The 27,761-nt window shown below is 42.4% G+C and overlaps 1 protein-coding gene across 1 annotated transcript; it reads left to right on the top strand.

Annotated features, from left to right (window-relative positions):
- Positions 1-27,761, top strand: LOC111225631 (rab11 family-interacting protein 5-like). The gene is made up of 5 exons (XM_022750617.1): positions 1-690; positions 14,011-14,522; positions 17,611-18,172; positions 25,900-26,056; positions 27,504-27,761. Exons 1-5 carry the CDS (start codon positions 314-316, stop codon positions 27,759-27,761), a joined length of 1,866 nt encoding a protein of 621 aa, XP_022606338.1. The 5' UTR covers positions 1-313.

Genomic DNA, 27,761 nt, shown 5'->3' with positions numbered 1-27,761 from the left:
CGCGCCGTGCGGTGGACGAACGCTGCTGCTGCCGCAGAGCACACTGCTGCGAGACGCAGGAGCAACGAGGGCACAAAACAACCGGCAACCACGGCAACTTTGCAGAGACAACAGACAGCCATAATGCGGCACCGCCCGCCGACCCCGGAGCTGATGTGACTGTGCACACCAAGAGCAGGGAGGAAGCGGCGGACAGCACCACCACCTCTCCCCGGTTTGCCTCGCCTCGTCTCGGCGTGAGCGGCAGGTCGGACGGTCGGTCTGTCTGTCTCTGTCTGTCTCTGTCTGTCTGTCTGTCTGTCTGGAGGGGGACATGTCCTCACTAACCGTGGAGGAGGACCAGAAATGGTTACCGACACACGTCCAGGTGACGGTGCTGAGAGGCAGGGGCTTGCGGGGCAAGGGCAAGCACGGCACCAGCGATGTGTACACCATCATCCAGCTGGGGAAGGAGAAATACTCGACCTGCGTGGTGGAGAAGACCACCGAGCCGGAGTGGAAGGAGGAGTGCTCGTTCGAGCTGCAGCCCGGCGGGCTGGAGAGCGGCGGGCGGTGCGGCTACCCGGCCGCGAGCAACGAGCTGATCCTCACCGTGATGCACCGGGCGCTCATCGGGCTGGACGTGTTCCTCGGACAGGCTGTGATCCAGCTGGATAAGCTCTTTGGCGAGAGTAGATGCGTGAAAAACGAGTAAGTTCAACTGTCTATACATGTAGTGTGTGGGTGTGTGTGTGTGTGTGGGGTTACAACATGCAAATGAAGCTACTATGTGACCTAAAGCTGCATGCATATTCTTCTTCTGCTTTTGCTTTGTCTGTTTTCCCACGTTCAGTGAACTCATCAGGGTGTTTCTGTCTGTTCCAGTGTGTTTTTGTTGTTGTTGTTGTTGTTGTTGTTGTCCTGTATAGTTGCCATACAGTTTGTTCTCACACATAAACACAGCTGTCAAATCTGTGATGCTGCATCAGGGCCCTGCAGACACACCCTCCCTCCTCCCTCAGACATAGGCTACCAACATAAAGTCTGACCACTACACATCCCACTGACGCTGGAGGCTTCCCCAGAGCCGGAGCTTCTAGAAACCCCATGTCCCCCTCCCCTGTCTGTGTGTGTGTGTGTGTGTGTGTGTGTGTTAGTGTGGGTGGGTGGGGTGGGGGTTCCCACATTAGGTGCTTGGGTTTGGTTGTTTTGTTGTGGGTTCTTAAAATGTTATTTCCCGGTAGCAGAAGCATGACGTAGAGCAAGAGGTGGGGGGGATTAATGCCTGTCCCAATTCCAGGGATTATCCAACAGTTTCATGATCCGATAGCTCCGAGGTATTTTTAGAATAACATGTTGTTTTACAGAAACAAAAGCCCACCGACTGGAGCACAGGCATGGACTTAAAGAAGCCGTATGAAGTTTGTTGCATACATTTACACAGCTCAAATCTTTACAGGAAATGTCCACCATTCAATAACTCTTATTTGTGATCCATATAGGACAAAAGAACAAAGCAATGAACACAGCTTTTGTTTACACATCCCTGGAACTTTTTGCATTCATCTGTAGGTTTGATAGTGACATGAGCTAAAGGAACAGTGAGATTTGCACTGTTTGCTCAAACATTTTTAGCGGCAGCAGTGCATTATGGTCAATTGAGGCAACTGTCAGTGGAAAAAAAAAAGGGACTTTCTGCTTCTTTTCTGATTGATTTCTCCCTGTTTGGTGCAAAATTAAGACTCTAGAGGGACGTTTTTGTTGTTTACTGCTGATGTGCTGGATAACGAAAACATTTCCTATCATCAGACCGCGATGACATGTGATGGCACTTTGTTTACAGTCTCCCAGACATTTGTGGCAGAAGCTAAATGACTTTTTCCACAACTACAGCAAGTATCATCGTCTGATCTCCTGATACTTGTGTTAAACTTGACTCAGCTATGTCATAGTGTTTTCAGTTGGATTTATCCTTTAAATAAAAGCACCACAGGAATATTCAGAGTATGTACATGACCTCAAACATCCTCCTTCATCCTCATGTCCCGTCGACTGAGCACAGATTGAATATTTTGGCTTCACTATGAACACAAACGTTCCTCTCACCCTCTTTTTAGTTTCTATGCCCTTTTATGGCAGTTTGATAGACGGGACTACCACCCGGACTTGACCGGCTGAGCTTTCACTCGGATAACCCCGTGAACATGAGCTGAAAGGGGAACCAGTCTCCTCCTCATGTCGGCCCCCTGGTCACCTGAAGGTTAGCGTCAGCCTGTGTTGATGATGTGTCAGCAGTTTGGTGCCTTGTTACATTCATTGCCTCCACGTGGCGTTCTCTGAAACTTCCTGCACCGTTCAGAAAAACAAGATAATGATCAACGACAAAACAGTGTAACAGCAGAAGAATTATTTGTGAATTGACTTAGTGTTTCTCATACAGGAGGATCTATTTAAAAACTTCCCCACAGTTGCCATCGTAAGCTAACCTGCTGGTCATACCGGACCAAGTAAGGCTATCGCAACAAAACTCTTGAGCGTATTGAATTGAGCAACAGTGCGTTATGTGTAACTTGTCTTTGTGTAAGAGAATTGATGTGGTTTCTATTCTGTTAAAAGTTAATATCGACACTTTAAAGTGTTTTCTACAGAACTTACCAACGTCAAAGTTCTCGAGTGCTTTAGTCTTTAAAGTTGTCTTAATACAAACATCTATACAAAGAACTTTACCCAAATTAAATATGGCATTAAGTTAACAAACCCATGATTTATATAAGTACTGTAGGTCAGAGAACTTTGAATCTGGCAAATCATTTATTGCCTATCTTTAGTTATTGAACCACTCCTGATACTTCAATACAGGGCTGGGAAATAATTTAATCCTACTGCATCTTGTCTTTATTTTTTTGGACTATCCTAGACATTTATTCCTGGAATTCAAACACAAATGAGCACAAGAAGATATGACAAATACTGTGCTAAACGTGTCCCGGCAATAAAAAAAAAGAAATGATTAAACCTCCACGGGACACTGACACAGACATTTAGTCATGGTGGAATCATAATTTGTCTTGTTTGATTTACAAAATTTTGTTGTCCAAATTAATATTATGATTGACGAATTAAAAAGTAAGAAAATAAGTTATTAAAAGTTGTGGTTTTCCATGTGTGCAGAGTCTGAAGTAATGCCCAAGAGTAGAAACACAATTAAACACTAATTTGATTTGAGTTGATCCTGCACACTGGTAACGGCAGTTGACAGAACAATCTCCACTCAAAGTCCACTTACTCACTTATTGTGGAGCTTTCAACAGTATCACACTTTTAAGCCAACGTGGATGAGTCGACATAAATGTGCTTTAAATCATCTGCTGATGAAGTCTTAATTTGATTATTTTATATGTAAATTCGCCATGTAGTGATGCATATTGAAGATATAAAACATATAGTATTGATTTTAGCAATGTGACAGCCCTAGCTACATAAAGAGTGAAGTAATAAGGTTCGATGTAGAGTCACAGTGATGACTCAGCAGTAAAGCCTGATTGAAATTAAAAATATCTTTTTTATAAAGTGTCAGAAATAACAGCAAGTTACAGGAAAACAACATGAGACAGATCACACTAAATATGCCACAGAATCAGAATTAGACCGAAATGTGATTTTAAAAATTTCTAAGTGAAATTTGTAATACAATCAGATCATTCTTCATTCATCTTTACAGACTGTGAACCAGATGGAGACACAACAGCACATGACCACACAGTCTTGCGGTGTTGTGGCGTGTTTTCACTTCAGGATGATTTGTGGTTTTGGGCTGTTCACAGCAAAACTCTTTTTTAAGTAAAGCTGTGTGATTTGTGTTATCTTGCGGCTGAGTAATAATAGGTTCCTCAAGGTTGTCATTTTGTTTAAGGTGAGCTTTATTTTGCATGGTGATAAAAACCTAGAAGGAGTGATGAACGGTGGCAGTAAAATCTGATAATAAAAAACGTGCACAAAAGTGCAATCAATAAAGCTGCTCAGGTGAGATGCAGGGAAAGAAAATCAGGAGTTTATAAAACCAACTCACCACAACACAAACATATTTACACACAGATGATCATGTGCTCTTCTTTTATTTAAAAACACACAATAAAATGCAGTCACAGGGGTTTTCTGTGATAGTAGCGTTACGTTTATTATTGCAGGGGTCGAGGAGCGAGGTGCGTGTCGGCCAATGTTCTGCCAAGACTTTCAGTTTACAATTTCTAATATTTTATTTATTTTTAAAGGCCTTTAGGGGAGGTGGAGGCTTCACAGTGATGTAGTGCTCGGGGTCGTATATTTCAGCAAATGGAGACATGGCAGGTCGAAATGGCCCTTTTCTTCTGAACCTCTGACTTATTTTATTCTCTCCAGGATTCATCAGTTTCCATACAGTGTACTTCTGAATCAGCATGTTCCCGTCACAGTCAGTGGAAATGAAAGATGAGGTTTAAATGTGGATGTGGTTATGCTGTAGAAGATGAGTTTAACGGCCGAATATGGGTAAAACAGTCATGGACTGATGATTTTTAGACTTGAGAGAAAAATAAGAAAATGAAAACCTTGCAATTCGACTTTGACTTTAATACGATGTACAGCTGAAAATGATTATATTCATTTTTTTTTTCAATCATTAATTTTGTCTTCAGATGTCATGTTTTGTGTGACCATCAGTCCACAACCCAAAGATATTATATTTAGATATTAAGATATATTTACTGTCATGTTTGACATAAAAAAAGTCATCAAATCCTTGAGATGGTTAAAACAGATGTTTTGCATTTTTGGTTAGATAATGACTGATGATTGGCAAAATAGTTGAAGATTCTGCCAATTAACTAATCAATTAAGAAACTACTCATTGCAGCTCTAAAACTGTGATACTGAGAGGACTTTCATTAGCCTCTCCAAAACCAAAAACACAAGAGGAAAACGTGTTGGCGGCTAACTAGCTTGCTACCCACAGATATGACACTTTTTTCCGTCAAGTCATGGAGCTAATGTTCTTTTAAGTAGCTATCTCGCTACAGCTAATATGCTAGCGACAGACATTTCAATTGTTAAATAGATGGTTGCTGGCTGTAAATTTACAATTTTTGTAGATGTAATATATTGAGATTTTGGGTTATTTGTTGAACCAAAAGCTATTTGAAGGCGGCACATACGGCTGTGAAGGCAATTTTACCTATTTTATAGTGTATATATATAGTTGATGAAAATAATCATTACTTACAGCTTTACAGTGAGACAAAAAACCCAATATCATACACTGATATTGTGGTACCTCTTTGTTATATCAGAGAATCACTGTAAATGACTAATGTTATTTACCTCACAACCTCAACCTTAACCTCACAAACTAGCAATCAGATTAGCAAAACAAACGCCTGAATGCTTGGTTTAAAACGTGTCCCAACATGTCCGATCTTGATCAGCAATTTCTACATTAAATGAGGTCAGAACAGCTGCCCTCAAACGGTTGGCATGGGAGGATGCAGTGGCCGTGATGAATTTGCATGTTAAACTAGCGTTGAGCAGAAAAGGTGGGCGTTGGGTGAATTCCCCTAAAGGGTATGTCAGGAGGAAGCTACAAAAACACTGCAAGACTGGCAAGCATAGCAAGCAACTCATGTTATAAACAAAATATTAATTTTGCAAAGCTTTTTTGCTAAATATTGACCTTGTCATTTCCTTCATAATTAAGTTTCATCTCAAGAGGATAAATTAAAGATTCAGCTCTTTGTTTTTGCTGCAGAGGATTCTTCACATTATGATTGAGATGTTAAATTACAACCAGTCCTTTCTATTCTGTTGCTGTCTCACGTTCTCTGCCATGTTGTCTGTCTATGGAAAGCAAACCTCTGATGTTGTGTAAGGCCTGAGTGATACTGAGGCAGGCCTGAGAACTGAACCTCCATCTGCTGAGTGAGGCAGAAGGACTGTGTGTGTGTGTGTGTCTGTCTGTGTGTGTTTCTGTCGAAGTGTGTGATGTACATCTAGAAAAATCCTCTGCTACCAGCCAACAGACTTTCAGTAGCTGCAGCCAAGAGAGAATATCTTCTAATGGACATTTTAGGTTATGTAACAGCACCACCTGACAAGTCATCCCTCGATGAAATAATTTTGAAAACATTATCTGTGGGGATTTTTCAGGTTAACTTCAGTGAACATTATATTCCTGAGTCATGTAGAGGTTGTGTTGTTGGGGTCAGATATCTGGAGGTACAGTGAAATGAAGACAGTTTAGTTGCTGTGATTTTAGGTAGATGGCGTTTTACTGGTGTTATTAGCAGAACAATCTGAAGATGTAGACTCATTTCCAAATCTAGGTCACTGTGACACAGCAGCCTAAACTGCCTTAGTCTTTGCTCCTGTGGGTACTCGGAGCTCTTTTAGCTAGCCAACTAGCCAGCATGCTAATGTAATGGAGGATAGCAGCAGTATAATTTTTTTAGAGACCAACTTAACCTCTTAATCTTGTAATGTTTACTGTTTTTATTATTGTTTTATTAGAAATAATAATAATAATAATAATAACCCCAAATCCTTTATTTCTCAGTTTCATAGACCATGAAACTGAGAAAATGGAGAAATAAGGGGCTTGTTGCCACAAAATGTAATTTACTTTAAGATAGCATTAATGAGACACTTGTAACCATGTAACTCATGCTCACTGTGCATCCATATATCAGCCAATGAATCCTGCAAATCTCTCAGTATTTTCAGGATTAAGCTAATTCATCATGATGTTATGAAACTAAGGACATCAGGAATCAGTTATCTCAATAATTTTGTTATATAATAAATTGTCAGCTTGGTTGCTAGCTAAGTATTAGCAATGAATTGATCAGTCTCCATATCAACTATCAAAGTTTAATTTAATGAGTGTTGTCAGACTGTTGAGTCACTGTCTGGTGTTCATCAGGACACTCTTCTTTCTCACTCTTTTTAGGCTGATTTTAACCGACTTTTATTGACTGTGTTAGTTATTATTTAAGAGACGGATAGAGCGACCTACAGTGAGTTTACAGTCTTTCTGATTTCGCTGCTTTTCTGACAGAAACATTTGGACACAGTGTTCACAGGAATCTGCAGAAGTTGGCCTTGGAGTTGCTCAATAATAGCGACGTCCAATAGAACAAATTACAAAGTTGATTATTTGTTGCAGCGGTTATCTTGGGATGCTTTTGTTAGCTGCAGCACTTGCTTTTGTTTCTGGTGATCTACTTTTTGCATACTGACTCATTTTACTGTTGCTTAACACTTGGGTAAACAACACCCACATAAAGCATCGAAACGCTCAGCCCTGCTTCAGTGGGTTTTCAGCATATCATTAATTACATTTTTCTTCAGGTGTTTTGGAGGGTTTGTGTTGCTGTCTTGTGACCACAACTTATTTGCTTTATGATCTCGGCATGGAGTCAAAATATTTTTCTGTGACAAAATAATTATCCTATAATTATAAGATCATGAAGTTTATCTCATCATCCCTTCATCATTAAGATATTTGTGTGATCTCAAGAAAATAGGCCTGTTAAATGAAGCACAACAGGAAAATCACCCATGAGCCCTGTTGTTTTTCTGACTTTCAGCAAACTGTAATTACCTCTGTTGAAGACCTGATGTTCACCCTTTGTGTTAAGCTACGTTAAAACTTGGTAACTTAACCCTCCCCTGGCTTCCTGTCACTGATCCCTGACGTTCGCCTGACGATGTGTGGTTTTAAGACACAGTGCAGTGTTTGTGTGAAGGTATTACGAGGGAGGTTGCTGGTGAGGTTACAGCTCATCGCATCCAGATGTGGAATGTGGTCTGGGACTCGCAGCCCTGTCTGCTGTAGTTCTGCTGATGAGGCAGGAATCCAGGCCGCGGTACCACCGTTACCCATAGTGCTCCTGGAGGAGTTGTTGGCCTAATTCACAGACAGAGATGTAACAGGAAGTGTCCGCTGGGTAGCTCTGGCGAAGCGGCACCGTTTACCTGCTGTCGTTGAGCATCTGTGGCTGTAGTTTTTAGAGTCTGTCCAGCGCCGTTGCCTTTAGTTGACCCTTGCTGGTAACAGGATTTCTGCTGAATCAGCTTTTTTTTTTATTTTATTTGGCAGCAGAAGCAGTCAGCAACTGCCTGCTCACCCTACCACGAAACACATTTTGAAAGTTCAAATGTTTGTGAGTCCCCCTCTCTTTGGCTTCCAGGCCTCTGAATGACCCCACGTCTCTGATCCCTTCAGCTTTTTTAAAAATAGATCTGGTGTTGTGACCATTTTGATAAACCTGACATTAGGAATGGAGGTGTCATCATTTTCCTAGCTAGCTAGCTATATTCATGAAATGGCAAGTGTGGATGAGATTGACACCGCTGTACAGGTTGCTGTAGATCAACCAACAGAATTTAAGTCTTAAATCGACATATTTCTTTGATTTTTATAGGAAAAATGCAAAGTTAACTGCCAACAACCACAACTGCAGCTTACGTGCCAACTATGTGACTCGCTAGTGAAAACAGGTCAAAATACGCCTCACGGCCAAATAGAAACCGGTAACATGAGCAGAGCGTCAGTGGGAAGGAATGACGTGAGAGGAAGGGGCAGTTCAGTCACATTATTATATCATTATACAATCTGTATTTTGCTTTTGTGGTTCTGACAGACAATTCCTGCCAAAATCCACACCACGAAATGCACCAGAATCTAGATTGTGGGTCAGTGCATATGGGATGCTTTAGATTTAGGTTGATTTAGACAGTGTTCTTTTAATAGAAAACCTTGTCTGGTGTATCATGTTCATTTTGTGCAGCGGTGAGGAAGCGTGTTCAGGTTCAGACCTTTTTAAAATCAAAATCATCACGAGATGGTAAACGATGCCTCAGTATTTTGTATTGTTTTTTTGGGGGGAGGGGGTGAGTGTGACAGTGGATAGATAACAGAAAATTAGGTTAGAGAGATTGGGAACAACATGCAACAAAGATCTGTGGGTCTCTGGGTCTGTGGGTCTGTGGGTCCCTGGGTCCCTGGGTCTCTGGGGACCCTTGTTTGTGAGTTACTACCTGCAGAACACTTGCAGTTCCCATCAGCCCCGGCTGTTCTTTGTGTTTAGTGGTGGTTTCGAAGGTGTTAGCATGCTAACATGCTAAGATGGTGAAGATTGTAAACATTATACCTGCTAAAACACAGCATGTTAGCACGATGTTGTTAGCATTTAGCGCAAAGCACTGCTGTGCCTCACAGAGCTGCTAGCTCAGCTCTATTAGTCTTTTGTATGCGTTGGCGTGGTAAAGATGTTTTCCTCATTTGCTTGTGTTTTCTCAAGTCGTAGTGCATCGATCTTTCCCCTCAGTAAACCCTTTGCTGAAAAGAGAGTGTATCTCAGAGCAATATACCTTAAATACCAAAATATTTGGTGAATGAAGTGCTACAGTCGACACAGATCCTGCGCCCTTGGCACCAGTTTTACTTCAGTCTCTTGTGTCCGGCTCTGATACCACCCAGGCTCCCAGATCCCACAGAGACGGAGAGCACGCTGGATAAAATAGGTTGATAGCCTACTTGTCTTGTAATTTCAGCCCTGTCCTGCCTTGAACGGCGGTTTCTAGGGATCTCTACTTGTTCAACAGAAGATGCGTACTTTGGCAGCCGAGGCCTGGACGAAGATGTCAGCTGGAAGAGAAAACTTTCCTATCTGCTCCTCAGCGGATCAGGGAGCAGGGCGAGATGAGGAGATGGTGTCATGCTGGGACGGGGTGGAGTGTTGTGATTTCCTGTTTTTGCAAGATGGGGAAGCAGATATGCCGCCATGCTCTGCAGCTCTGGAATGGGGTTGTTTATGAAAATAAAAAAATCTGTGTAGACTCCCACAAACTCCCCAAAAAAAAAAAAAGAAGCAGTCAGAACATTTTGGTTATGAGGATTGTTGTGGCACAGAGATCCTCGTAAAACTTTCCAGTGGATGTTTTTAACCCAGAATGCTGTACAGTGTGTACAGAAAGTGCACAGGCGTCTGTGTGGGACGGTGCTTTGGGGAAACTGGGTCCTCCTCTGTTACAGACTGTGCTGTGCTCTGAGTACGTGGGTTTCACAATGTAGGCTGCTGATTTCTTCTGTGTTGCAGTTTCTGTATTTAGTCCTTTTGTTTGCTACGTTCACATTTGTTGTTGTCAGGCTTATTCATGCATCACATGACGCACAAGCCCAGGTGCGTGTTTATATATAGGCCTGTAACTTTTTTTTTTTTTTTTTTTTTTGCATAGTCTTCGAAGAAAACTGTATCAAGGAAGTAGCTGGAAACATTTTCTAATCAGCAGAAGCAAAAGTTTTCAATCTATGCTTTTGTCAAAATACAAACAGAGGCTACATCCTTTTTTTAAATAAATGACACTGTGTGGACGGTGGAATCAATGAGTAGTAGCCTGACGTTTGCAGAGGGGAAACCCCGGCACATAGCTCCCTGGTCCTGTGTTTGGAATGTGAGCCCCACCTTGGCTCACAGGGTGTTGGCTGCCGTGTCAGGAGGACGGGCGGATACTATTGTTGGAGCATCGATGTGAAACTCGAGTCCACGCCTAACAGGCATCTGAGGCGGCGGCGGCGGCAGCAGCAGCAGCAGCACTGGTGTATGATTTTTAAAGAGCCTAAAGAAAAATCTGAGCTGCTTCCATGTAAGAAGAAGAGAACAGGGTTTAGAGCTTAGGAATTTACTTTTTTGTTTACACATTGGTTGATAATCTGCTAACAGGATTTGATTTGATGAAATGTAAATAATTTACCTGGGTTACCTGGATTATTGCCACTGTTCAAGGAGTGCCACTCCTCCCCCCTCCTTTTGTGTGAATGGTATCTGGATTTCTTAATGAAAGCTACTTACATTCCCCACATCCGCTCGTGTGGCACATTTCCATAATTGTATATTTATGTGCGATGTGACGTCATTTTGTTCCTGCGCAGCTATAAAAAGCCTCAGCGTTCCTCCCTCCTCTGTCGTCTGGGCTCCACCTGCTTGTTGTTTGTGATTCTTCACTTGTAATGAAAGGAGTTTGTTTGCTAATTGTTTTCACTGGCATTCCTCTCGGGTGTTTTCAGGGCTGAACTTGAGGTCCGTGCATGGCAGGAGGATGACAGCCTACAATCACTGCGCTATTTTTGCTCCTCGTCTCTTTTCCTATGTAATCAAACAGCTAGATGTAATTTTTGCTGACTTTCTACGCATTTGTTAAAGTTGTTTATCCATTTTTCACCCTTTTTCAGCACAAACTCTGCCATAAATCAATTTAGGTATGAAGCTGCCAGGAATCCCAAATACATAAACATGATATAAAATATACAAACTTTAATCATAATCTCTCAAAACTTAAATTTATCCAATGTTTATGACAGAATAATCTAAAACTTAATTCTAGTTGGCTTTTTCAAAATAATGACTCTGATCAAGCTGTATAAACAAACCTGACATTATACTTGGTCACGTGCACAGCTCATGCTTTAAACATCAGTTTATTTTATGTGCGTTTTGAATCATATTTCCATATTGTTAAAATATAAAATCTGTATGGCTGTGATCGTGATAACATCCTTACTTTAGGATGCTAACATGCTAAATGTGAACATCCAATAGCTGTTAACTGTTAGCACGTTGTTAGCTGTGTCTTGCAGTCAGTAGTTGGGGAAGAAGGTTTTTAACTGCAAAACTAAGGTAAAAGGATTTTTTAGTTTCCTGTTATTGAGATTGTTGTAAACTTTTATTGTGGAGGATAAATGGGAAACTCAGTATGAAACTGATAAATTAATAAATATATTGGTGTGAATAATGGCCGCCTCTGAGTTCAGTGGAGCTGTTTGACTGTGCTTGGGCTGTGACCTGTGTTAATCTGCCTCTCTGTGTTTCTGCGCAGTCATACTGTGGGTTTACAGAAAAAAAAAAAAAGAAGGGGATCTTGTGGTGGGGAGGGCGGGAATGAAAAGCTCTCTGGTGTCTTAGATAGGGCAGTTAATGTGCGAGGCTCCTTTCGCACTTCAGCGGGTTTGCTCTCGTCGCAGGTTTTCTTTCATCTAGGAGCTTTCATGTCTCGTCTTTTATGTTTAAACCTCAGTTCTTGTAAAACTTTCTGCAGTTGCACATCTTGACGCTCGGCGACATGACATTTAGATTTTCTTGTTGACTCAACCCGAACGGGACTTCGCAGTCGTTTCGTGAAGCAGCATTTGGGGTTAATTTCCCTCCAACCCATTCATGACATCCTGTTTTATATTTGTGCAATAACTGCTGCTTTTACTACATTTACATTTCAGAGTGTCACAACCGTACGCTGCGATTACAAAACGATGTGGCAGTTGATTTCGTTGAAGACATCTATTTCAAATGTTTTAATTTAAACTGTATTTCACATCAGGGATTTGTGTTTGGTTCAGATGTCTGCATTTCTACATTATTCAGTTCCGTCATCACTTCTGTTTCTTTTTCTTTTCTGTGTATTTTAGATGATTTAAAAGTCGGTTTTCACTCGTCATAGAATGATATTTTATTTATGTGAATCCGCTCCATATGGAGTCAACGAATCAGCCTGGATATCACGTGGAACTACGTAAAATTGTACAAAATCAGACAACTATTGTGAGATGTGTGTCTCTCAGCCTCACAATGCTTATATTATACATGAACAAAGAGGTTACTGTGGTCGAGGTGTGAGGTGAAAATAACCCAGCAGCACAGGAAGTGAAAAAATAAAAGCAGGTCTTGGTTTCAGGCCTTTTTCTCTTCATCCTCCCTGCGCAGAGAGAACTTCCCGTTGGCAGCACCAAGTGTCAGAAACACATGTTTACTGGGGGATTTTTTCTCACTCATGTCAGTTTTTTTTTTTTTTAACACCAGTCACAACAAAACAGATGAGACTTTCCCATGAGTCAGGGTGAGGCAAACTCGTTGGCACTCTTCCACCCACCGGTAAACAGCGTTTCTAAGAACTGCTCCTCTGTGCCTGTCCAGTAAAGGCATTTACAGATGGTGTGTGATCCGCGGTCAGTTTGGGGGGGTGGGGTCTGTCATGTTAATGTAGGGCACGAACTGTTAAATCAGACATGAGCATTGTTTTACTTCACTGTTCTTTTCTTACCCGGACTGGTGTCCAAAACAAAAGGCCTCCTCAAGGTATTGTGGGATGTCCGGCCACACACAGCTCTGCGTTGTTAGTAGGACACAGACGCACACACACACACACACACACACACACAGATTAGCCCCATTCACGATGACAGTACAGTCATTCACTCTCACTTCATGACCTCGCTCAATACTGAACTGATAGATGACTCAAGTGAAGCTATTTAATCAGTACGTCTCACAGTAAGTTTGTGTGTGATTAAAGAATTGTTAGAAAAATGTGCAAATTTGTAATTTAACACTGAACTCATTAGAGAATGCAGCCATGTTTTGAAAATCTCACTTGTTGCACTTATTATTGAATCATTATTGCATTGAATGTGTGAGTTAATTTTGTCATAAGGGAGGGGTTGCACCGTTCAGCATTTTGTTCCTTTGTTCTTTAAATAATATCCTTTAATGCTACTTCACACTTCAGAAACACTGCACTGTCCCAGATAATGTGACAATAATCCTAAAGTTTATGGTCACGGTTCATGTTTCAGCTTTTTCGAATTATTCAAACTTTGTTTCTGAGAAATCAAAAGACCACAATACCCATGATCCTCGACCACAGTTGCCATGGAGAAGAAGCCAGGCGTGAATCAGAGCAGTTCACTCTTCTCAACATCATATTCTTTAATTCCCTGCAGCTGTTAGTGACTCAAGTGAGAGGATTTCAAGCTTTTGTTTTATCATTTAGGCCATAAAATCATGAAAAATGTGTTGTCTTAGAAAACAAAGTCATCAAACTTACAATGATATAAAAACAGAGAAAAAAGCTGCAAATCCTTGTATTTGAGAAATTGGAACCAGAAACTTCAGCAGTGAATCAATAATCTGAAGTATTGCTGATTGGATGTGTTGTTCTCTGTTGCAGGTGGTACAGACTCAACTCCAAAACAGGCAAGAAGGAGAAGGAGCGAGGAGACATCCAAGTCACCGTCCAGTTCACCCGGAACAACCTGACAGCCAGCATGTACGACCTCGTCATGAAGGACAAGGGTGCCTCCACCTTCAGCAAGCTGAAAGAGCGCATGAAGGGGAAGAGGAGATCCAGCGAGGAGGACTCTTCCTCGGCCGTCCTGCCAGGCGGATACGGGTCACTAGTTCAGTTGCGGCAGCGGCTGCCGAGCGATGGAGGCGGGGAGGAGGATTATGAGGACGACGAGGGGGGTGAGGCCCGGCGGAGCAAGATGAGGACCTTTTTCCTGAGAGGGAAGCTGAGGAAGTCATCAGACACTCGCTCCAGCACATCACTGGGCTCGGAGAGCAGCGAGTCGTCGTCGCGGGGTGGGAGCCTCAGTCCCACAGCCGGCATCAGTGTGGTGGTGTCTGACCTCTCCAACTCGCCCAGTAACAGCAGCAACCTGACGGTAGACAACAGCCCAGGTGAGAACGACCAGCGGGACAGTACGGAAGAGGATTAGGGCCACATGTGAAAATCTTTTTTTTTTTCTTTTTAAAGAACTTTAATCTCAGAATTCATAGTTTAATTCTGAGTTTAATTCTGAGTTTAAATTCAGGATTCTGAGAAATAGAGCAGCAGATGAGCTTGAATATGAAGGTTATATAATAATATAAGTTTATTTTCAGACTTGGAGGCAGTTCAGATTTGACCTCTGGGACAGGGCGGAGCCTCCTGGTCCAGACCAAACTAGCATGTTAGCTTCTGATTAGAATGACTGCTAATGTGCTAGCTAGCTAGTCATGTACTTCCATAGAACACACAGCAGCTATAGCTACCTTAACACCTGGAAATTGGGGGGGGGGGTCTGCAGTCCCCCTGCAAAATTGGTGCTCTAAGCAAAATTATATTACATGGCCACGCCAGCAAATAAGCATCTTTATGCAATTTTGGCAAAGATATACATGATTATGATGGAGAAATGGGGCAAAAACTGGAAAGAAATTCAATGCTGAGGTCAGTGACCTCTCAGGGTCACCAGAGGTCAGATACAAATTGCATCCATGTTTGAATTCAAACCTTGGGGTGTGTAGATTATATCTGTAGGAGAGAGCTTGTTATCACTTCCTGAATGATGTTTAATTATAATACTTACTGCACATTTAGTCCAACGGCAGATTTCAGTTTCACAGTCGTCCATCCTTTACCTCTTGTGTTTACCTCAATCACTCTCAACAGAAACATCAAAGAGCCAACCTCGAGCTGCAACTGACAACCATTCTCACTTACAGATTAATTTCTCAATTAATTTATTAACTGTCTATAAAATGTCAGAAAATAGGACAAAAAATTCTCCAGGAGCCTGAAGAGGCATCTCTGAATTCCTTGTTTTACCCAGCAACACCCAAATACAGAGTGTAAAGTGTCGTAGTAGGTTTCTATCCTTGAGATATTCCCTCATTCGGTGTTTTGGTGACGGCGGTGGAGAGCGGTGTCCAACATCGTGGTTCAAATTATTCCTTAGTTGTTCAGTTGGGTTGAGATCTGGTGACTGATCATTTTCACACTCATCAAACCATTCGGTGACGCGTCTTCATCATGGGATGAAACTAATCACTCGGAAAAACTTTGATTACATAACTTTATTTAAACTCGAAAATCATTTACAATAACATCCAGCAGATACGAAATAATAATAAAAACACAAGATAAACGAAGAACAATCAATCAAAACAAACAAACAAATACAACGAATAAACAACGTAACAACAAAATCAATTAAAGCAGGTACAAACAGAAGTTAAAAGGTTTGAGATTATGGATTTAAAATTGACCAAGAGTTACCAACAAATTACTTTTCAAAGTGTTTTGTAGTGAGTTTCAGGTGGACTGTGCAAAGAATCCAAAGTCGGCTCTTCATGGAGCATAAGCCAGTGATTAGTCGTGATGTAACGTGGTCCAGTGGATTAAACTAGCATGGGCGACTCATCTCACCTGCTCAGCATTTTTTTTTACACCTGCCTCAGAGCATGATGGGATGTTAACTGCCTAATTGCACCACGCAGAGCACCTGTGTCGAAGCGTCTGCGTCCGTCATGTTTCTCCACTTCACCGACTGATGTTCAAACTCTGTGTGAGATCTGCACGATTAAAGAGGAAGCTGCGTTTGTGTCAGTGTTGTTGAGGAAGCGTGTGGACTGGACGGACTGCGAAACTGAAACTTCTTAGTATGTTCGTGCAGCGGGAGCGGTGAGTGTGAAACAGGAAGAGGCTTTAAAATACTCCACTTTCAACCTTTTAATTATTTTTATCTTAATGAAACTTCATGTGGGTTTTGTTTTCTCCCTTTTTTATTTATTTATTTGTTTGTTAGCTGATTATTTCATAAAGTTTGAAATGCTCAACTATATTTGCAACAGTCGAGCACTTTAGGAATAAAGTTTGACATTTTGGGGAAATACACTAAATTGCTTTGTGGTTAGCTTAGCTTAGCATAAAGAAGTCCATTGGGAGACAGAAGAAGATGCAAAACCCTCAAATATTGAACTAAAGGAAAATCTTAATACAACATAGTGCTACAAAAGGGTTTAAAAGGGGCTGCAACTATTGATTATTTTCATTATCAATTCGTTATTTTCTCAATTGAGCTATTGATAGTGTGGGTCATAAATTCTTAGAACTTATTAAAACAGGCCAATGGCTACTCCACAAAGCCAAGCCTGACATATTAAAGAACAAAACCCAAAGAAATTTAGTTTGATATCTTTGACCTAACTGATTTAATCTAAAATCAAAATAGCTGCTGGTTAATTCTGTGTTGACTGACAAAAAAAAACTTCTAAATAAATTAGAGTAAAATTTGACCACATTTTGTCACAGAACGACGTCATAGACCCTCGAGAACGAATATTTATAGGATTTTGTTTTAGTTAATTTATTAAATGTGAAATCAGTCAAACTTTTCATCTCACCTTGAGTAAATATGACGTTTTACTATAGAGAAAATGCTGCTGCTAATCAGCTAACAGACTGGAAGGTTTTTAATGTAAACGTATATATTCAGGAAATGTTTGCATCTGCTGTTTTGAAACAAGTTGATAATCAGCCTGCAAATAATAAATTACATTAAAGTGTAAATCCCTCGTGAGGAGGAGCCGCTGTATTTGGTGTAGATTTGTTGGCGGCGTGAGCTCCTCCGAGAGACGTCTGCGTTGTTAAATCAGCTGATTGGAGAGCAGGGTGGAGAGATGTTGTACTATGAAGCGCGGAGCAACAGTTCCCATTATAGCAGAACTGATTCAGTAATCACACACTGGTAAATTAATCCATTTCCAATCACTCTTGCACTTGTGTCGGCCGTAGATACTGACCCATCCTGCTGTGAAAAGAATTGTCAGTCAAAGCCATTACAAGGTTTTATCGCCTGATTAAAGCTGCCTGCAAATTTAATTTAGTGAAGTCATTGATTACCTGCATCATTTTTCCTCTATCTCTCTGTTTTTTCTGTTTCTTTTCATTTCCTCCTTTTTCCTCATTGTTTTTTTTTTTGTTTTTTGTTTTTTTGTTTTGCAGAACACACGGCGAACACGTCACCCAAGTCGTCCTCTCTCAAATGTGAGTTTGGTGATGAGGCCGGTGAGATATCCATAGCAGTGCCTCAGCCCACCGTGTGCGTTAACGGAAGCCATGCTTATAACGTCCAGCCCCTGGACCCAGGCTCAGGAAACCCTGCAGATTCTTTAGGCCTGGGACTGTTGCAGAAGTCTTTGCCTCTCTCCATGTCTCTACAGAACCTCAGCCCACGGGCCTCCACAGACCTCCCCAAAGGTCCTGTGGGAGACGGGCGTCGCTGGTCTTTTGACAAACCCGGCAAGGAGGAAAAGGCTGCCATAGCGGCGGCTTTGGAGCATAGCGGCCCCATGCAGGGCGAAGACGAGGAGGAGGAGGAGCGTTTGGGACTGGTTGTTCTGCCCAAAGCCGCCTCCACGGCGGAGTTAGAAAGCCAGGGGAGGAAGCAGAGGAGGAACTTTTTCTCCCATGGGAGAATCAGTCAGGCCAAGGACGGGACTGATGAGGCCACTGAGGAGAAACACAAGGGATGGTTCGGATCAAAGGACTCGCACAGCAAGCCCAGGTGAGACACACACTGTGATCACAGAGACGACTCACGACACATTGACAGGTTCATTTGCTGCGGCATCAAACACGTGATGAATTATCATTTCAGTGCGAATATGAATTGAATCAAGCAGCCGACGTGCTCATGAGCCTCCTGAGAGTTTTGTACCTGCGCTGTTTGGATTTCCTTGCATCTCTGGTCACAGACTGAGGCGTCTAGTTGCATGTGATCTGTATATACGCTGGGTTTTATTCCGGCAGAAATATGGGCATGAAGACGTGTGTGTGATGTGGAGGCTGATATTTTAGCAGCAAAGATGAAACTAAACCAGATTAAGGGCGTTTTCACACCTGCGCTTTTAACTCCACTGACATTGAACCCCGGTTTATTTGGGCAGGTGTGAAAACAGCAAACGCACTCTGGTGCAGAAAAAGCAATGGCAAACGAGACCCTTTTCAGGAGGTGGTCTCAGTCCGGCCCCAAGAGCAGTTCGTTTTTTGGTGTGAAAGAGTTCTGAACTTGATCCGACCCTAGGTTCCCGCCAGACAGTCTGACCAATAAGAAGACGTTCTCACTGGTTTGTAATGATGCATTTTGGTTCACTTTCACTTTCACATTTTTCTCTGTGTGAAAGCAAACTGAACCTACAAGTTTACAAACTCTTAAACTGAATCAGACCAGAGCAAACCAACCAAAGTTTTGTAACTTTTAAAATTAAAATCTTTTTACTTTTCTTTGCAAATTACATAGTGGAGTTATTAAAACCCTTGGATTTAATAACTGGCTGAACCAATACACCAATAACCTCAAACAGGAAGTTTTGACCATTCTTCCCACTTCCTGCTTCAGCACAGATGTCTGTTGTAAACGGCTCTTTCCAGCTGATTCCACAGCATCTCTACTGGGTTCAGGTCTGAGCTCCGACTCCGACAGGTGTTTTTTTTTTTTTTTTTTCTTTGTCTGAAGTCCTTCTGTCGTAGATTTACCTGTTTAGGGTCATTGTCATTGACATTGACGGCGAGCTGTCCAGAGCCGCCAGATGCAGCAAAGCCCCAAATCAGGACACCTCACTGTTAGGATGACGTTTTCATGGTGTGCAGTGTCCCTTTGACCCCACATGCTGCATGCTCTTCCCAAACACTTGTGCTGTAACTATGTCTTGGCGAATCAGCAGCTTCTCCAGCTATGGTGCAGTTTGATTGGTGCAGCCAAGTTTTATACAGGTCTCTGCACAGACACAAGTATTAGAAAACTTAACTGTAATGACAAGACCGCAGGAATTCATTTCAGTTTCCAACTTAAAACCAAAGAAAAAGAAACAAGATGCAACATGATAATGGGTCAGCTTTAATGGGATAGCTTCAACTTCAGCTTCATTCTCAAAACACATTGATTCTTATCTCAGAAAGGTGTTGAACTATTCCTTTTAAAGGGTGGTGTTTACTATCGGTTACATAATACCTCCTTTACCTTTTGGAGGTAAATAATATCAGGGTAGTGTTCACTCCAATTTAGAGAACTCTAACAGTTACCTGAGGGTTCATTTTTTCCTTTATATTCAGAGAGGAGGCATTATGTTGAATGGTTATTAGAGTAGTTGTTTACTTTCCACTTCCTGTGTGCCAGCATGGCTGCTCGACGCTGCTTCCAGCTCAGTACACATCCCTCCTCAGCTCCTAGTCTCAGTCTCTGGTTACAGCAGGTATCTGCAATGCAGATGGAGGAGGGGAGCTGCTCTCATGAGTTTAGCTCCATCAAGCTGAAGCATTGTGCGCGCTTTAACATGGTTCGGTAACGATGTCAGCTCCACTGGAAAGATGGCGGCGAGAGCTGGAACAATCCTTGTTCTTTTACAGGGTGTGTGTGTGTGTGTGTGTGTGTGTGTGTGTGTGTGTGTGTGTGTGTGTGTGTGCGCAGGGAGAAGGGAGGGAAGGAAACCCCTTCTCATTTTATTTCCACTTCTAACACAAGCACATTCCTAAGTGGGTAATTTATTTGGGAGTTGTCACCTGGTGTCCTGCACTTTCTCTTGTTGTGAGTGCATTGCTCCTACAATTTGTATTCGGTTTCTTTTAAAAAATTAATCTTAAATACAGGTCTCCAAAAACACATTTTATTTCATTTTTATTTTTTATCAATTTACTTAACCGAGACCAAAAAATCAAAACAAACAAGCACAGCGTCATATTGATTTCATGCACTGAGCGTAAAGAAAATATTGGACTGATAAGCACCTGCTGATAAAAGCGAGGTCAGCTATTCTGGACCATAGTACACTCAATACCTTTCTGCCAGCTCTGTAACTATACGTTTTCATGGCCTACACACCCACATGCTTTTACATCCTTGCAGGGGGGGGAAGTGCCAAGTTGGCAGCGACAGCACTAAGTAATCACTACACCCAGCTGCATCAACTTTTCTTAGAAAATACTCCATCATGGGCCAATGAAAACACAGGTGAGGCACAGAGATGGATGTTTTGGATGCACAGTTTTGGAAGATATGATTTCAACAAGTAGTTGCAGATACAGTTAAAGCCACTATGTGTAGAATATAAGACTTTTCCAACAACTCTTAGTTTTAGTTTGTAGAAGAAATATAAAATCCTGGTGGTTTATCTGAGGATTTCAACCCATTCATCTCAGTATTCCCAGTATTTTGACAGGTTTCTGTTTGCCACAGTGTCTTTTTAGAGGCTCCCACTGGAGGGCGCTAAAGTTTTAAAATGTTCAAATTGTGGCGTTAAAGCTGCACCACTCAAGATTTTTATATTAATTATTGATTAAATGACAACGTGCAAACTAGAAGTGGCAAACCCACAGCAAAATAATCCAGTAATCTTCAGTATTAATCAGCTATATAGAGCATTTTAGCATCTTTCAGCTCATTCTTTTGGTCTTGCAGCCTGAGGCTTGATATTTCTTTCCATGTCAAGTGGCAACAGACGGCTATTTTCAGCTAAATAGTTAATGTGCCCAGCAGCAAACAACAGACAAGACAGAGTTAGCGACCAGCTAGTGAACATAATGGAGCATTTAGCAGCTAAAGAATAAGATATTTCCTTTAGGAGTTTCTGGAGAGTCAAAGAAAAGTAAGTATTAGACGTCATCAGGTGGCAGGAAACGATGATCATGAATGCTAATGTTGCTCTGTGTTTGGTAGATGTGTGAATTGGTGGCGAAGGAAATTAATTAATGAAGGTTTAAAGGTGTTTTATGAATGAAGCAACAATATAACCTCGACTATAAGTGACAAACCTGGACATTTTGAATAAATCACTGTAGGTGAAACTGATTATTGACAAACCCAGTCTGTAAAAACATATGATTTAAGATGTGATTTGAGACAGGAAAAAAAAAGTGCCGCCGTGTGAACAATCCTCACTAATCAAGAGGACTGTGTGCCCTTCCTTTCACAGCCTGGTGGTGTCACCTAAACTAGAGCCCAGCACTGATCCCCACCCACCACCCCTCCCTTCTAGTCACCACCCCCCGGGTCCCCCTGTGCCTCCCGCCTCTCTGGTTTCTCCGCTGCATCACACTAACCCCTTTTGCCACTCACAGAGCTCCCCGCCTCACATATCCCCCTGCAACCCTTTCTTCTCTCTCCTCCAGCGCAACCCTTTCTATGACGACATGCTCGCCTGTCCGCCCCTAAAACCTTCACTGCCTCCTTTGCCCTATCTCTCCAGTTCCCGGCCCCCCATAGCGCAGCTCTTTCCGCGGGCGAGTAACGCTAACCCGACCACGGAGGGCTCCATCAGTGGCACAGGTGCAAAGAGCGACCCGATGGCCACAGTCGAGAAACGACCCCTTCCTCCTGTTCCCACGGAAGAGGAGAAACCTTTAAGCAAGAAGTCGGCCAACCCTTTCATGTTGTCTGGGGCGCTGGAGCCGGATTCAGAGTGGGACGAATCCTTTGAAGCGTTTGCGGCGGGCAGGCTGCAGTCTCCCGAAGATCTGACCACAGATTGCAAAACACAGCAAAACACACCCGGTGACCATCCGCTGGAACACTGCGATAACGCAGGAACACTACTTCCCATCACAGATGCTGATCACAACACAAACGTGAATGAAGCACTACATCATCAACCCTGCAGAAAAGTCGTATGTGAAGCTCATAAAGCCACGAGTCAGGTGACCAACACTAACGCACATCATCTTGACACATTTGCACATTTCCTTGAAACAATCCCAGAACACAGAAGCTTTGAGACGGACGGCATAACTTTGAACACTTCTGCTGACGCAGCAGAACTCGATGCTTGCACCGAAACTAATCAAACTAACAGTACGACTAACACAAACGATTTAACTAACGATTTCACTGATATAAACCGAGCCCCCTGTCACACTTCATCGCTACAGCTCAGCAGCAGCTCCCCAGATCCTGGTTCTTCAGGTCTAGGCAGTTCAGCAGAGGAGGATTTCCTCTCCTGTCTTTCTTCTTCGTCAGATAAATTTTCTGCTTCCTCCTCCGAGGAAGCTGATGCTCAGAACTTTGAAAGCGGCCTCCTGGGCTTTGAGAAATCCTCAGAGTCAGTTGAGGCTAAAAACTCAAAGCCCTCAGAATCTGAAGGTTACATTACTGACGGGTCACGTGATCGATCTTCGCTTGATGCGGCCCAGAGAACTGTTATTCAGCGGCAGGACAGCAATGAAAGGGTACAGTCAAACGATTCGGAGGGGGCGTCGGCACCACAGTCCCCAGCGCCGATAAACCAGCAGCTCGTGATCGCTGCAGGAGAGACGGAAACTGAAGGTGCCGAGACTCAGACGCTCAACATTTCTAATGTCGTGTACCCTGACCTGTTGTCAAACCTGTCTGAACCACAACCAAAATCCAACGTGTCTGAAAGTCGAGAGAAAGGCATCAGTGAATTCAACAGCTCTGTAGAGGCGTTCAGCGGTAGCTCTGTAAATGTGAAGATCCCTGCGACTCCAGGTGACGAACTCTCCTCCACGCTCCCATCATTACACATCATAACGTCTTCACCTGATGTGAAGCAGAGTTCGTGGGACTCGACCTTTGGGAGCACTAGTTTAGTAGAGAAGAAAGCTAGCCAGTGTTCTCCAGTGCCATTTGGGGATTTTGGTGATTTCCTCAATACCAGTCCCGGACAAGACTTTGACAACACACTACTGCGCACTCCGGTGTCCGATCAGAGCTCCAGCAGCTTCCTCCAAAGCCTCTATGTCAGCACCGACTCGCAGGATTACCAAACCTGTGAGTGCTCCAGCGCCTCGGAGCCGAACGAGACTTTACACTCGGCAAACTCGACGCTCTGCGGAGAGCCGAGTGAGATTCAGGCGACTGCGGACGCCGCTTCGGGCCTAGAAGATTCCACCAGCGCTCCCAAGCCAGCTAACGGAGAAATCAACCAAACCGACAGATCTGACGGATCCGTCTGTGGAACTGACGACAAGACGGCAACGCTCGAGACAAATTTCATGATAGGGGATGATTTTGGTTTACAAGCGCTCCCTGCAGCGCCAAAAGACTCTCAAACGAGCTGTAATCCAAAGGGGCTCAGCGAAGGAGGCGTTGAAAGCCGGCCAGTCGTCTTAGATGACGAGTTTTCAATGTGCCCTCAGGCCAAGTCCGCTACGCTACACCGCTCCCGGTCTGAAGGCACACTGACATCTGTCTTTGACGAGCTCCTCCTGCCCACTTTTGGGAGCGATCCCGGCGCAATACGGGAGTCCTCCTTAGCTCAACCGGGCCCTGATCTCCCCTTTCTGACCTCTTTTGCTCCTCCTCTAACTCCTGAAAGTAGTAGCTCCCCTGTAGCGCTCTGTTCTTCCCCTCCTTTTGCCAATGCTTCGGCGAGGTCACCACGAGCCGCTACGCCAAAGCCCGAGAAGAAGCAGCAGCAGCAGCAACAGCAGCAGCAGAAGCAGCAGCAGCAGGCAGCCAATCAGCAGAACAGGTGAGGTCGCACATGCTCAGTGCTCGGTGAAAAGGTGGAAAGGGGGAAGCACTTCTAGAAATTTCTATCCTGTCGTCTTCTTCAATCTCCCTCTGCTGCTCTGCTTCCGCAAGCTTTTCGTCTGTGCCGCCAACTCTCAAGGGGTTTCTCCATTTGTGGTGTTACCTTCTCCTTTTCATCACTCTGTTAAGACACAGACACAGAGACACACACACACACACACACACACACAACACTGGTGTTAACAGGACTCCTCTGCAGGTGTCTTGTGTGTGTCCTGGCTCTGTGGTAACGGGAGGGGAAACAGAGCCTCAGGCCAATTAGCAGTTATTATTTTTCCCTGATTCCTACCACACACCCCCTCCCTCCCACACACACACAAATACACATACACACACACACACACACACACACACACACACACACACACACACACACACACACACACACACACCCTACCCCCCGCACACACACACACACACACACACACACACACCATCCCCCGTGCCCACAGGGCCAAACCCAATGTTCTCACACAGCCACACTCATTTGCCAAAATCTCAACCAGAAACCAGGCTTCGTACGAGGCAAACAAGGTGTTGTTGTGTCACTGATAGCATTTCCTTTTCACCTCGGGGTAATAACACATTTAACACAATTCTACATGTTTGATTGCACCGACGCATGCAATTAAGTCTTTCAGTTTTGAGCTCATTTAATTTCAATTTTCACCAGTATTTTCTTTAATGAGGAGCCTTACACCTGTCTAACCTCCTTTTACTCCTGATCACTAAAATTAATGATTATAAAAGGTTGGTCCCTAACTTCTGAGTCTGTTGTCACCCTGGAGGTCCACAGGACAGTCTGGTGTGCTGAAATAATGAGTAAACCTGTCGTACCTGGGCTAAAGAAAGACGCGCATATGTGACAAAGATTGTGCTCGTGTGCATGCAGTCACTGCAGTAAGTAAATAAGTGAGATGTTTGATAGATTTCCTTGTAAATGTAGGTCACAGGAAACTGTCTTTCCTGTGTTATTGTGATGTTGTAGTTTGAGAAATATCTTTCAGGTTGACCTGAACACTGAGCTGGTTTCTGGCTGTTTGGCAGCTTAATGACCAGCAGGCAAATTTAATTAATTAAACACATCTTTTTTTAGCCCATGTCAGGAAAAAAACAGAACACAAAACTTAATATACTGAAGAGGGAGTTTTTGAATCTTGTGATACTTTTGTCTTTTGTCTGTCTTCACATCAAAGTTTCCCAAAGGAAACTAGGGTTGTGTCGTGTGCGATTTTCAGAATAAAAGCACAATTGTAACCCTATTAGCTTGTGACCCCTCGCCACAAGTCATGGCCTCAGACTCTTTAACTTAAGAGTGATGTTTTCCTCCCCACATTATTTCATTTGAAGGATTTTTAGGTGTTAAGAAAAGTTAATAGTTTTGTGTAACAAAAGTATATTTTATTAATTTTTTATCCCTTTAATCATCTTTTCTGGCAGAAATACAAGTTGGCCCTTTAGAGGATTTTACTCTGAAAATCACACCAGACAACAGAGGCGGAAAAAATGGATGTCAGATATTTATTTTTCTAAATTCTGTTCCTCTTAATCTGTTTAATTTTTCACGATCATTTCATACACAGATTAAAAAATGTCCAAGAGTTGTAGACCTCCAGTGTGGCGACCAGATCGGGTCCCTCGCATCGCGTGAAAGTCGTCCGTATAAATCTCAAACAACCAGAGAGGTGTTGCGGCTGCATCAAGTGGCATACCTGACTGTATGTATTTCTTGTGGATGTCCTCTCCAGCCCCCACCCAGTGAAGCCCCTGACCACTGCCATACTGGCTGAGGAGAAGCGGACTGAGGGCCGGTCAGTGCTGGCCACCGGCCTGGAGAAGCTCAAGTCCACCATCCACCCGGGGAGGAGCAGCCAGCTCAGCGAGCAGGAGACAGAAAGGAAGAAGGTGCAGTATACTTGTATCATAATAATGTGAATAACACTGCAGTGCTGCCCTACAGAGAAAAATAGCAGTAATTATTGTATTTATTTGCATTTCAGATTAGATTTTTATGACTTTATATGACAAAGTCACTTGTCTTTTAAATTCCCACTATCTCAATTACTACCTACATTAAAATAGAGGAAGGTAAACGTACTAATGGGAGTAGTAAATGGAAAAAGTAGCACATTTAAAAAGAAAATCTGTGTATCGTTATTTGCAATTATTACAATAACTATTAAATCAGTCGTATCTGCATAAAACTATAATGATTTGTTTTCTTTCTTGTTAAAAGGTTCTACTCTCATAACTTACACTTTAATACCTCTGCTTTGATGTATAATTAAAGTTTGATAAATGGAAATAAAAGGTATGGCTATTATTGCCATAAGGAACAAAAGATAAATGAAATACATTATTGTTTATATTGCAAGAATCCATCCAATTTATATTTTATGTAATGTGGACATTAAAATTCTGTCTCTGATAGATATTAATTTAAATTCGTAATTTTTCTTATTATAAAAAACACATCACTTTGATTAATTTCATTTCATTTAACATCAATAAAATATTGATTAAGCGCAAAATCCAGTTCATAAAACATTTTCTGTACTTAAAAGTCTGTGCTGGGATAAATCCTCTGCTGCACAGAATAATGAAGAATAATATCAGGAAGTCACATTGACCCATACAGAAGTGTAATATATGACATACATGTCCCTATATCAAGAGTGATGTTGCCATATATGTCACCTATACATCATCTGCATATATAAAGATATAAGTTTGTAACATATAGGAAATACCAACGGTAAAATGTTTAAATATAATAAAACTATGTATATGATGATTTTTTATCAACAAGCTTTGTGGTGGATTTATACAGTGTATATACAACATATGTCTACAATATAAGCATACATACATAATTAAATACATATATGACATTTTTGACAAGGTTTTTTTTAGATATAATTTTTATATATATGTACATGTATGATTTTACTTCATATTTCCATATATGAAATATATGGAAATTTAATATATGTGCGTATATTACATTTGGATATAGGGAGACAGATCTCATTTACAAGTGAGACCTCAGTACAGAAAATAAAAGAAATATTAATAGCAGAGATGCAAAACTTCCGGGATTTAAATATACATTCATATATGTATTTATATCAGACCACACAATGATCAGAGTGTATATTTAAATGCATTTAAATATGCATTCAAATACACAACCAGGAAGACAATAAGAAGACAAGTCATATGTATTGTAGGCAGAATAAGCAGCGAGTGAACAAACAAATGGCTCCACCTACAGAAACTTAAACTCCATCGACAGGAAGCTGAAGATTTTTTCTGTCCTCTTGTCCATCTGTGTCTCTGTCTGTGTCTTCAGTCTCTGACGGAGGGAGCGGGCTCGTACTACCACCTGACCCACAGCGAACTGGTCGCCCTGCTGGTGCAGCGGGAGGCGGAGCTGGAGAGGCAGAAGGCGGAGTTTGAGCGTCAGAGATTTCTGCTGACCAAGCGCGAGGTGGAGCTGAGGAAGCTGAAGCCGCAGGTCAGAGATCTGGAGGACTACATTGACACGCTGCTGGTGCGCATCATGGAGCAGAAGCCCACTCTCCTGCAAGTGCGCTCCAAGTTCAAGTGA

Source organism: Seriola dumerili, unplaced genomic scaffold (assembly GCF_002260705.1).
Source record: "Seriola dumerili isolate Sdu_G_001 unplaced genomic scaffold, Sdu_1.0 BDQW01000149.1, whole genome shotgun sequence".
NCBI lineage: Eukaryota > Metazoa > Chordata > Actinopteri > Carangiformes > Carangidae > Seriola > Seriola dumerili.
Note: the sequence above shows the minus strand (reverse complement) of the source record. Positions and strands in the feature narration are given on the sequence as shown.